We start from the raw sequence: 13210 nt of genomic DNA on the forward strand, positions 1-13210 counted from the left end.
TACAAACATACCATCTTCCAATAAGCCTAATGCATTCGGTTTCTCTACAGCATTTACCAGTTTGCTCTCTCTCGAGGGGCATCTCAGATGAAATAGCTGCCTCATGTTTAGGGGCCATGTTTAAAACAACAACAAAAACAAGGCATGTTTTCCATCCACTCCCAGCCATGTAAAACTATGATACTAATAAGTATGTGGATGATGTAACTCCACTGTCTACGCCTGCCACTGTATCGTGTTTCTCATAAACATCATCTAACTGAATTTTCCAGAAAAACTCTGTAAGTTATTATCCTTTATTTTAGATGAAAAGTTTGACAATGACATGGCTTGTGAACGGTGAATTTGGGATGCAAATCCAGCTCTGTATGGCCATGCCTTTCTCAAATTTTCCATAATACATGGTTGTCCTGTGACAGGTATACAAGGGTCCTAAAAAAATAATGCTGACGGTATTTCTTCTTAAAATTTATTCAACATACATTTAAGGAAAAATAATACCAATATTTATTGCATTGCTCCTATTTTTATGCAATCATCTGCTCCTAGCAAGTGGGAACCCATACCTGAGAATGACAGTTGTAGGTGAGGTCACTTGACGCATGAACACAGGGCAGGAGATGTATTTCCTAAGGACCACGTCATCTACTGACTGCCTGCTAGTCTACCTTATATAGCTTTCGTTATAATTTAAACACACATATACATATATATCTATAATTAGCTTTTATTTTTAAAATGTTACCTCCACCTCTCTAATTCACGGATTTCCTTCTTTGGTTACAGAACAGTCTTCAAATGTTGTTGGTTTTCTATAGCATTTACCTCATCATATGGGACACGACTTTGTGTTGCTGTCTATTTTGATCCAGGCATGTGCGAGCTCTTGTACATGAGGATTTTTAAGGTACTCAAAGGTTAACTACATTTGGGAAATGTCACCTTACACCACTGCTACCTTCACAATTGGCAGACTAATATTTGTAAAGAACACCAGTCATGTCAATCACGTACTTACAACTGCCAGGGGCTCTTTCCTGAACAAGTGAGTGAAGGCCAGCTCCAGGCCTTTCCTGGTCCTATACAGACTTATTTCCTATGACTCCCCTCCACCCACCTAGCTTTCAGACTATTAGCCTGGCCACCTGAAGTTCTGTTCCTTTTATGTCCTGCCTCTGTGCCTTTGCTCATTCTATGTCCTTACCTGGAATGTAATTTTCTCAAAATACTTCTTATTATTATGCATGAAACAAATCTAAAAGAAGTTTGTTGCTCTAGAGTGAGATAAATTAGTAAGTATCCTGTCTCTGAGGTGTCAAACAGTGTCTTCTGCATTTTACCTTTGACTTTCAATATAAGTATATCGACAACAATAAAAACAAACAGGGTAAGATGGCAATTTTGAACACAAGCATCTTTATCTCCAAATCCCAACAGTAAAAAGCAAAGAAATATATCATGAAAATCCTGCATCAGCAGTGAAAACTACAGAAAGGTATCATCTACATGCCTCAGACTCTGAAGAATTTCTGCTACATAGAGAATAAGGGGGTGGGAAAAATGGAAAGAGAATACTAAGAGTTTATCCTCAATTCCCTTTCAAAGAAAATGAAGACATGGGAAAATTCCACTAATGTTCTTGATCCTAGAGGGCTAGGGCTGGGAGGAGCAAGCAGAGCACTCTTCTTGAGAAGCAGCAGTGACATGAAGATCTGATGGTTAGAGGGGAGGGATGGTTTATCCCAGGCACAAAGGAAGCAGCAGAATGGGGCAGATTAGGAAGAGCCACAGTATAGACCTAAAATGGACAATGGGCCACACAAAATTAGACCCAGAAAGCTGGCTCTGAATTCTGGTTTCACCAAACAGAGAAGAAACTGGATACTGATAAATTTCCCCCACTAGGCACCGATTCCTCTGTACTTTACCTAAGCTTATGTGACTCCAATATGTGACATAAATTTACCTTAAAAAATCTTCCTTCTAGTTTAAGATATGAGAAGAAGATTTTAAAAGCAGTCAGGCAAGGTGAGTATAGATCTAAGCAGAATCTCTAGACACTGATCTTGGGCCAATGTCAGGCCCTGAGACACTTTTAGGGTCAAGCAAAAATAAGTGACGGGCAAAAACATGCCCTGATCCACGAGTATATCTCATAACGTAAAACGCAGAGAATGACTGCACTGAGAGGAGAACAGACATTTGTAAATTTATGACAAGCAACAGAATTAGACACGTGCTAGCATCTGCCTTGAGAAAACAAGAAAATACATGAAAGATGACAATTTAAAACGAAAAGCCAAGCTTAAAAAATGCTAAGAGTAAGCTAATGTTCCCATTAAAATATTTTAAAGCAAAACCAGCTCAAGATAAAAAGAAATGAGGGTATACTGGGAAAGTCCCTATGCATATAGATGAAACAAGTAACGTAAAGGTAGCATTTCAATTCAGTGGGCAAAGGATGGTTTTGGTAATAAAAGGTGCTGACATGGCTGGTTATCCATTTGGAAGAAAGAGACCCACATCTCACATCAGACTAAGTAAAGAAAAGTGGATCCAATATCTGAGAGTCAGCGTGAGAGTGTGTAAGTGTGAGAGTGTGTGTGTGTATGTAAAATAAGCAAAGAAAATGTAACAGCTTATTTGTATAAGATTAAGGTAGGGGAAATCAAACAAAAACAAAAACCCAGAAGCATTAAAGGAAAACACTAGATTATATTACATAACAATATAAAATTTTCCATGACAAAGACGGTAACATCAAAAGACACATAATACACTGAGATAAACAAACATCCCTAATACAATACTGACTTTTAAACTGATAAGAGAAAAACAATCAGCTCAGTGAAAAAAAAGCAAAAGTGCTAGACTAGCAATTCTCAAAAGAGAAAATGCAAATGGCTAATAAACATACAAAAATACACTCACGGAAATGCAAATTAAAGTACTAAAGGGGGCCAGCCCTGATGGCCTAATGGTTAGGTTCAACACGCTCCTCTTTGGTGGCCCAGGTTTGGTTCCCGGGCGCAGACCTACACCACTCGTCTGTTAGAGGCCACGCTGTGCTGGTGGCCCACATACTAAAAAATAGAGGAAGACTGGCACGGATGTTCACTCAGGGCAAAAACAAATAAATAAACATAATTTTTTTTAAAGGGTACTAAAGAGATAGCATTTTGTGCTTATCATACTGGCAAAAATTAAGATTAACACTAATCACAGCTGCTAAGGCTGTGTATAAATGAGGACTCTCATCCAGAGTAAAATGTCACAAGTCTTAGGTAAGTAATCTGGCATTATCTACTAAAAATTAAAACGTGCATATTTTTTAATGCAAGAATTGTATTTTTAGGAACTCATTCTATAAAAATAAAAACACAAGTATACAAGCCTATATGAATAAGGACTGTTATTATGGCATTATTTGGAAAGAAAAAAATACCCTAGAAAATATAACCTTGATGTTCACCAGTATGACAATACTGGAATAGTCTAGGGCAAATCCATCCTCTGGGATACTTTGTAGCTATGACAATGAGTTAAGTTTATATATATTACCCTGGAAGGATGGCCATGATACACTGTTAAGTGAAACAAAGTACAGAGTACATAATCCCATTTTTATAAAAATGAACACTATATGTATCTACATAAGCAAAGGGGAGGTAAAGAAAAATACACACACTGATTACCTGACAGGGTGGGACTGGAGGGGGAGAAAGACTAATATTTTTCTTCATACATCTCCATTTTGTTATCAGTATACCTAAATATTACTTCACAACTAAGAAACCCAATACATTAAATCACCAAAAAAATCTGTTTTTAAATTTCAGTAAGACAAACCTAGACTTCAAATTCCACGCACTGGGATCTCGTCAAGATGGTGGCAGAGGCGGACTCTGGACTCATCTCCTCCTACAAACACAGCCAGGTTACAACTATCCTTGGAAAAACTACCCTGGAGAGAAAACTGAAAACTGGATAAAAAGAACCCCCACAACAAGGGACAGTCCTGACTGAGGCAGAAGAAGCAGAAATTCCTTCTGGAGAGAAAAAAGCCACCTTCTCGAGTGGTGGAGCTTCACAGCCGGCCAGGCGGGAGCCACCCTAAGCTAAGGTGCGCAGGCGTCCCTGGAGGAGTGAGGTCCTGAGCAGGGGAGATACTGCTATAAGCATCGTCCAGACTCAGCACAACTGAGACGACTGTCCTCCTATCTGGCTTCGCTGGCTATTAACTGCAGCAGGGATAGCCCCAGAAAAGCTGTCAAATTCCATGGACTATATTTCCCAATACTCCAGAGTTTTGCTTTAAAAATTAATTTACGCAAAATTGGTATTTTGCTCCTTGCCCTTCTTGCTTTAATAATAGTCATTAAAAAATTACATTCATATTTAAAATCAACCTCCTATTTACAGCCTGTATTGAAAGTCCAGCTTGCTTCCACCTCAAATTCTAGTTATTTGATGTGGCTTTCAAGTTCTAAAACTATATGCACTAGAAAATTGAAAACAAAACGACATAAAGGCCCTGCAGAAACGTGGCCCATGATTAAAAATCAGGCAAGAGACTCTTCTAAATAATAACATATTTATTTAGCACTTCATAAACGCTTACATATAAAAATGTTCAACAGTACCCAGAGTAAAGACAGATCAAAACATGGGGTACAAACACAGCCATGCATTTTAAGTTGGGGTTGCATTCTTCTTCTTGTTTATATTTGAAAACACCTGGTAAATGAATTTTAAATCATTCTAAGGCTTCTCGATCCCAGGTAAAGGTCTCCCGGTATCAATTTCTATCCTATTAGGACAAATCCAGCGAGTGTCTAAACATCTTACAGAAAAGACGTCAACATCTCTTCTTTTGATCACCAAGTTAAATTTTTCTAGTGACTCTGTGCTCTCAAAACATCCTCCTGGGTTAAACAGCATTCCTGTTCCTAACCTTCCTCGTACTCGGCGGTAACTCTCGTCTCATCCCTTGGATAACGCAGCTGACGGTCCGACGTGCCCGGACTGTACGTCAGCTCCTCATGTGAGAAGTGCAGTAGGTCTTGCCTGGTGGAGGTTGCTGGACTGAATACAGATCTCCACAAACAGACGTACTTCCAAAAGCTTAAAATCACATTTTGGATTTGGATCACTTTGAATTATACGTTTCTGGATTTAAGTCTTTAAGCTTCCAGGGTAAGTTTTATTCATGAGGCTTTTGTTGTAGTTGTTGACTAGTTTTCAGTGAGATTCCAACTAGCACGGTCATTGCGTAAACTTATCTGGTTTAACTACATCCTTTATTATCAACCAAATATCTATTTATGTTGAGCCCAAGAGAGACTTTGGAAATCAAACCAAAACTTAGTTGCAGCTTGTTTCAGATGAGGTAATGAAGTCAGACCCCAGAGTGAACAGGCTCGATCAAGACTTGATGTAAACCAAGCACAACTTCCCGACTTCTTCAGGATGAGATGTCACACAGACGGCTTCCCATCTTGCCTTCAGTAGTGTTAATTCCAAGATTATCAGACACCGTATTCATAGGGAAGCATAAAAATAAACTCCAAAAAGTAAAACACAAGCACAGGTTGCATGCCAGCACTCTGAATTTGCTATGCCACTGCCTTCTCTGAACACTCTAGTTGCATGTAAAAATTTTTTTCACGACAGATTTGTACTTTGTTCTTTTTCAGAACAACTTCATCTTATGCTCCAAATAAATGACTGCTGAATCTTCTGAGAGAAAGAAAGAAAAACAGAGGGAGGACTCATCTTTGATTGTGCAATGAGTTGATTCCAACATGTAGAAAAAAGGTACAGAGACTTGACTGCAATGACTCTGTGAAACAGTGGATGCCACCAGGAGACAGTGCGGCTCTCTGTAAGAGGCGACTGCTCCTCCACGTTACTCCCCCTTTCATACAGAAATGGCTGCAGTTTCCCATCATGGCAAGGGCTGGGCTGTCTTTCTTCCACCAAACGCTCTGCTAGCTGACAGGGACCATGGAGCTGTGAAAATAGAAATGGGAGGGGAAAGGCTGGTAAAGGAGTTACTTACTGCAATGTGGTCCTAGTCTACAAATAGAAGAATTAACAGCTCACACCGTCCCACAGGGAAAAGCTAATATGCAGAAAAGGGCCAATAAGTTTTAATTCCTACTTTTCCAATTATTATGGAAGTCAAAGATCTTCAGACAGAGAAAAACGCCAGACTTCCAAATCTCATCACCAGGCTCCTTCCACTAGATCTTCACCAACAGACAGCTGTGTTGGTGAAGCAGCCATGTCCAGGGTGAACAGATAGGCCCCTCTGTAGTTGACAGAGGAGCTTGTGCTTCCTTCTACGGTCCTACAGTCAAGGCCAAAAAAAAGGTTTCTTTTATTATTATGGCACAAAAATCCTAAAGGCCTATAGGCAGCTCATGTCCATACTTTTCAAAGCAAATCTGTGAAGATGGGGGTTGGGGAGAGGGGAAGCAGATACAGCTCTTGAGAATTACAGGCTATGTATCTAACGACAAAAATGCAAATTTAAACTCTGAAAAAATAAGTAGTATGAGAGCGAAAGGATTATGTTTGTTGGGATACCAGAGGATCAGTTTGCACATCAAGGGCCAAATAAAACGCCAGAGGTCACGGACAGCCATAGGTGCTACTGTGTGGTCTGCTCAGAAACTGCTTAGGAATCCCAACGAGAACTGGTCCCTCCAGCACGCCAAGGGCACTGTATCAAAGCCTCTGCAGCAAGAGAGCTGGAAAGGATACCTTAGTGCCCCGGGGAGCTACGCCTCCACCTTCCACTGTCCTTTCCACGACAGCTACAGAACATTCGGTGAGCGGCTGTGCAACATTAGAGCTGTAAGAACAACATACAGGGCGGCACAGGCACACGACGGACGTTAGGGCAAGAATACATTTGTGCACACGCAGAGTTAAAAGCCAATTCCAGAAAGTCTGGCAGTGATATGCCGCCATGCTGCTCATTTCAGAGGTGACAACGCAAGATCCAGTGGTACAAGCTAAACACGTTTTCAATCTTAGACATTCTATTTCAGAAACTAATACAGTTAACAAGGCCCAGACATTTAGTGTTTTTAATGACCTCTTTTTTTTTTGGTGAGGAAGATTCGCTCTGAGCTAACATCCGTTGCCAATCTTCCTCTCTTTTTGCTTGAGGAAGATTCGGCCCCAAGCTAACATCTGTGCCAGTCTTCCTCTACTTTGAATGTGGGTCACTGCCACGACATGGCTTGAGGAATGGTGCTGGTCCATGCCCGGGATCGGAACACGTGAACCGGTGAACTTAGCCTGCAGAAGTAGAGCGCGCCAGACTTAACTGCTATGCCATGGGGCTGGCCCCTAATGATCTCTTTTTTTAAAGGTGTTTTCCATGGATGCTTATTGGCATCATATGACCGACACAGTAAAAATCAAGTAAGTCACCCTAAAAACAATGGTCTTTACTGTTTGAGACTAAGAGAAAAACCACATAAGGCCGTCCTAGCTACTGTTTGAGAAGCCTGTGTTGTGGACTGCTCGTCAACAATGTCTTTCAGGTGAAAGGCTATGTGTGGCCCATCAAGTCATTAAATCCAGCTGCATGTATGTTCTCTGTATCTGCCAGACCCCAGGACTCAACTTTTCAGGAAAAAGATGTGCTGTTTTAATTTTGATGAAAGTTTTAATTTCAATGTCTTTCTCTTAATTGTTTCAAACTGGAAGAAGCCAGAGTTGAAAAAGTTACTCATTATCCTTCCATACATTAATTTATACATGTTCAGGAAAACAGATCACTTTCAGGTCCATAAAAACTACACTGGTTCAAAAAAGAAAATTTACCACAAAGTTCCAGCAAAAAAAACCCATCTACATTGGCTTGTTCAAATTTCTAGAAGAGAAAGATGAGGTCCACAGCTCAGTTCAACAGGGAGAGGCCACTGTGTGAAGGAGGTTCAGAGGGTTGCACTGGGAGGGCGCCACGGCTGGCACTTGAGTCCCTGATGGGAGCACCAGGGACAGGCCAGCCGACCTTGTCTCAGAGAACTGCAGAGCTTACAGGGGCCTTAAAACAACCTACTCCTTCTTATCTTCTGACAGAGGTAGGAGCTAGGTCGCAGAAGGACACCTTGCCAGTTGGTGGCAAAGATGAGACTAGAGCCTCATTTTCCCATGTTTCTTTTTTCTTTCTTAATTTTTTTTTTGAGGAAGATGAGCCCTGAGCTAACATCTGCTGCCAATCCTCCTCTTTTTGCTGAGGAAGACTGGCCCTGACCTAACATCCGTGCCCATCTTCCTCTACTTTATATGTGGGACGCCTGCCACTGCATGGCTTGCCAAGCGGTGCCATGTCCACACCCAGGATCCGAACCGGTGAATCCTGGGCTGCTGAAGCAGAACGTGCGCACTTAACCGCTGCGCCACAGGGCCGGCCCTCCCATGTTTCTTAACATCAGTTATTCTGACTCCAAAATAAAAATATCTTTGAAAACATAACAGGACTGAAGATCACTAATGAGCTGTTTTAGGATTACCTAAAACACTAAGTTAGATAATACTCCAGTTTGTTTTAGTGATTGAGTTTTTGGTAATAAGTGCTAACTTGTATTCACACCCAGGCACTTCATTTGCCCGCCTGCTCGCCTGACTATATTCCCTCAAATGCACATAGATGCAAAATGAGAACACGACTCAGTTCATCCCACTTCACCATCAAGGTGCTTTTCAGAGGCTCTTACCTTCTCTCAGTTGCATTTGGAGGACCTCATCAGAGAATTTTCTGCAAGTTCTTTGGCTGTGGCTGAACCAAGAAAGGCTTTTGAGTTCTCATTATATGACTGTCAAAGTCAAATTGAGTTTCAGTCAAGAACCCATTTAGCCAAGATGGAAACACTATGTTGCTTCAAGAGCTGTGAGGGTGTGAGCTGGTTTCAAGTCTTGCTTATGTGGTACCTTCAGGAAGTGGTTGAGCCATCAGTGAGTAACTTTCAAACAGTCAACACTGTAGCAGGGGCAGCTTGCCAGAGAAGCACAGAATCAGACAAGAAGCCAGCACCGGCAGTTGTCTGAAGTCCTGCCCCGTGCAATGACAGGCAAGAACCACACTGACGCCTACAGGGTTTCAGTAACGTGCCATGTTCTGGATTGGTGTCAGTTCTAGAATTTTGAAATGTTTTGTGATAAGGGATTAAGCTGGATTTGGGAGGTAGGTTTTCAAATCACTGGAAAAACCAAAAGAGAAACATATTGTGTTAAGAAAAAAAAAGTGACCCTAAGTTTGAAGATGTAGGATACAACATGTGGAGCCCTAAACTGTCAAGACACATGCAGAGATTTCCTGTGCTACCAGGGTTCAAGCTGTATCATCTGGCCTGTATCTTAGAATCTACGTAAGAAACGCAGCATCTCATACAGTCACTTATTTAGGGCCACCACACAGACTCAACTTGTCTTTTACAATTTATCTTTAACATAATGTATATATGAAGCAATGCAAGTTACGATTTGGTTCCTCTTCCAAAAACACACCATATAAAGGCAAGACAAGTGAACAAATACACAAAAGCAGACACAAAAGCAAATGAGAATGACCTTGCAATCATTTCAACAGGGAACACTATGAAACCTACTTTTCCTATTCTTCTCCTTTAACTTAAAATCCACATACTTAGATGGCCAGAGCGCACAGGTGTGACTGCAGAATAATGATCTTGATTTTCAAGAGTAATCGTGGAACTAGCTACACGTCGTATTTTAATCCTTCCCTGGAGGCTGTTTTATATGAAAGTCATAAACAAGGGAATGAGGGCTTGATTGGAGAAAGTTTGGTAAGAGAATCGAAAGAGTTCTGGGAAGAAATCTACTCTTTCCAACGTCATGAAATTCATGATAACGCAACAGACCCAAAGGCTCAGAAGCTAGCCAATGACACCCCCTGATCCTGGAAAACATGTAATAAGGGCAAACTATACAAATCAGCATTCAGAACCCACTAAGTCCGATTTAAAAATACTACATTTTATATTTGAGAGATATCTGAAAATTAAAAACAGTTTCCTAATATCCAAAAATCTCAAAGTTCAGGACATTTTTTGGGAAAGGCAACACTGCATTAGTTAAAGCCTAAACTACTGTTTATAATCTTTTTTGTAAACCACTTAAATTTTAAATAATAATTAACTTTGAGCTCACCTTAGGAACACCTTCCTCTGAAACGTGTCTGTTAAGAAGAGCTTTCTGGGGCAAAACATCGTGTGATTTTCCTCCCTCGAGAGCAGAAGGGAAAGTCACACATCAGCTAGATGTAGGTTTTCCATGTTCACCCTTTTTAACAAAGTGGGTTATTTCAACGACAGTTTGAAGTAGCCCACAGATGCTGCCAATAAAGAAGCATGTCCCTGAGCCAGGAGGAAGGAATCTGGGAGCGAGCCCAGCTTTCCCACTGCCTGACAGTGACCTATGAAGGTGTGGCTGCTGCCTGCTGAAGTGTGTGCCTCCCTGCACTAATAAGCTCTAAAGGTTAAGGAGCTTCCTAGACATTACTTCTACTCTTTAAGTCTAGGAGGGACTTGGCCAGAACTTTTGTACATATGAAAGTGAAGAGTTTTCCCATCACCATAGGCCAGACAATGGCAGTGACTGGGCACTAGATGGAAGGTTCCTAGTCACGTAGTGGTGGCAGCAGAGATAGAGTAAGCATAGAAAAGACATGAAGAATCTGGCACAGAGAGACACAAAAGCATCGTATCTCTAGACAATAAAGGCCCATGCACGGTAATTAAGTGAGAAGCCAAGCACTGTGCAGGCGCCCATCAGATCACGGACGAGCAGCTCCACTTGTGACCAACCTGCTGTGGCCCTGCATGTCCCCCAGCTCCTTCTGCAGCCTGGCATTCTTCTCCTCTTCCTCCAGCAACTTCCTCTTCACAGTGCGCAGCTCCTGCTGGGCCTCACACTTGATGTCATTGGCCACCACCACTGCAGTCTGCAGGTCCGCCTGGAACCGCCTCCACTCCTCGGTCTCCTCCTGAAAATGCCAGAGTCCACACCCAGGTCAGACGCCAGCCAGGGCTGGCACCTGGGCAGGGTCTCCAGGGTCCCCCGTGTAGGTCATCAAGAAGACCGGCCGGGTGTACTTAGTGAAGCACTGCTCTAATGGTATCTCGCTACCGGCAAAAGGCACAGGTGGGAATTACACCTTCGTGTTATCAGAGTTCTCCATCCTGAAACTGAATGGCTGCTTTAATTTTACTTCCTGCCAACACTAATTTGTGGTTCCAGGGCCCATGCCACGGAAATGTACTATGAGAAAGCAGACTAGAGAGAGAAATCATGGTATTTTTCAAAGGTTTCCAAACCTAAGACGGGTATGCTTCAGTAAAACGATGGAGAAGGTTGCCTGTCCCTTGCTGTAGCCACATCTCACCTTTATCTGCTTAGTCAGAGTCTTGAGCTGCCTTTCCAGGTCTGACTTCTGTTCTTCCAGCTTCATCACATTGCCTAGAAATAAACAAGTCAGATGGGAGTTGGAAAAGTTGCAAGACTCTTGGGAGAAGGTAAGCCAGGGAGCAACGAGTAGCTCCAGATTCTGCAACAGGCTTTTTTTTTTTTTTGAGGAAGATTAGCCCTGAGCTAACATCTGCCGCCAATTCTCCTCTTTTTGCTGAGAAAGGCTGACCCTGAGCTAACATCCGTGCGCATCTTCCTCTACTTCATATGTGGGATGCCTGCCACAGCACAGCTTGTCAAGCGGTCCATGTCTGCACCCAGGATCTGAACCTGCGAACCCCGGGCCACCAAAGCGGAACGTGCAAACTTAACTACTGGGCCGTCCCCTATAACGGGCTTTAAAATCCATCCATTCTACTATAAATCCCATTCTTAGCACCCTAAAAATGGGGAGCTAGAAGCAGAAGGTTCTGCCAAGATAGAAAATGGGATGATTTGGAAAATAAGTGTTATTTAGTTAGATTACACCCTCAGATGACGGGTTGTACAACCATGTAGCACCATGGGAAGAGATCTAAACAGCCACTCACCCTTACTACATTTACTCTTGGTTTCCCTGAAATTCACACACAATAGTCCTGAAGGGCCTCTACCATTGTGAGGTAGAGAGCTTTTGTATAACAGATGATATGACTGGTTACTACTATTGTGCCTTTTAGCCCAGTTTCTAGAGTTGTGGTTCTTAATCGCAGTTAAACCTCAGAACCACTTGCGAAGCTTTTTGAAAGAGCAGATGTTCAAGCCCTAGACTCTGACCCATGGAATCTGAATCTCCAAGGGTAGCCAGGATCTGGGGGATGTGAATCTTAACAGCTCCACAGACGACTTGACTACCTCTCCCCAATTAGAAACGTCTTCAGTCTCTCACTCTCTCTGCCTCCAATTCTCTCCAAGCTGCTAACAGTCATTTCCATTTAAATCTGATTACATCCATTACCTAGTTAAAATTCTTCAGTGGTTCTCCATGATCCATTCCAGACCAGTAGTTGTCTATTAAGCATATGAATCAGAATTACCAGAGAAGCTTTAAAAACAACAACACATGGTCAGGTCCTTCCCCAGAGGTTCTAATTCAGCACGTGGGGCCTGAGAATTTGTGTGTGAGGTCAATGCTGCAGAAGAAGAAAACACTCCTTTTCATTTTTCTGTCCCCTTCTCTCAAAGATCTTATGGGGAAGAGTGACTGGTCTCGGGCTGGATTTGTGTGTCCCTGGATCTCCTAGTGAAAAGACATCTTAATAATACCTTAACATCCCTGACAGAAGTTAAAAAGCTTCTCCAAAGACGCACGGTCTGTGTTATTTTCAATCTTGGATATATTATGCTATAACCACAGGGAGTGGGCCTGACATTGGCTCTGGACATTAATTACATGTTGGCTTCCTTGGTGTGTCTGTGCTGACCTTTAAGGATTTGGGGACAACACAGCCAAATTCTCAACAGCAATATATCACAAAAACAAAAACAAAACTCTTCTCTATGGCACTGTGTCTGGAAATATACATGACAATGGCAGCTGGGTTTTTCTGTTGTATTCTAAAGCATGACTATCGAGAACAGTCTGAATGACACTGACACTGAATGCCCACGTTCTACACTTCCACTGCATGTCACGTCTAACGAACAATGGAACTCTGACACTAACCCATCAATCAAAGTGTAGAACACACAGTCAGTTGTCATTATTTGTAGTAGTTACATA

The 13210-nt window shown here is 42.0% G+C and overlaps 1 protein-coding gene across 25 annotated transcripts in view; it reads right to left on the minus strand.

The window, feature by feature from the left end:
* Window positions 1-13210, minus strand: part of SPECC1 (sperm antigen with calponin homology and coiled-coil domains 1) — a 283955-nt gene that overhangs the window by 71455 nt on the left and 199290 nt on the right. For 10 of the 25 annotated variants that reach the window (XR_011523688.1, XR_011523689.1, XM_070563540.1 and 7 more), the window contains 2 exons: window positions 11426-11499; window positions 10848-11026 (listed from right to left, as the gene is read on the minus strand). Coding sequence is in view for 18 of the 25 variants with exons in the window: in XM_070563540.1 (XP_070419641.1) it covers window positions 10848-11026; window positions 11426-11499 (253 nt within the window). In the remaining 7 variants the exon portion in view is untranslated. Of the gene's footprint in view, window positions 1-4577; window positions 6013-6163; window positions 6353-6768; window positions 6860-8738; window positions 8801-10847; window positions 11027-11425; window positions 11500-13210 lie in introns of those variants that run through there. The other 15 variants (XM_070563553.1, XM_070563554.1, XM_008538639.2 and 12 more) reach the window with 5 other exon arrangements.

Source organism: Equus przewalskii, chromosome 10 (genome assembly GCF_037783145.1).
Source record: "Equus przewalskii isolate Varuska chromosome 10, EquPr2, whole genome shotgun sequence".
In the NCBI taxonomy this organism is placed as follows: domain Eukaryota; kingdom Metazoa; phylum Chordata; class Mammalia; order Perissodactyla; family Equidae; genus Equus; species Equus przewalskii.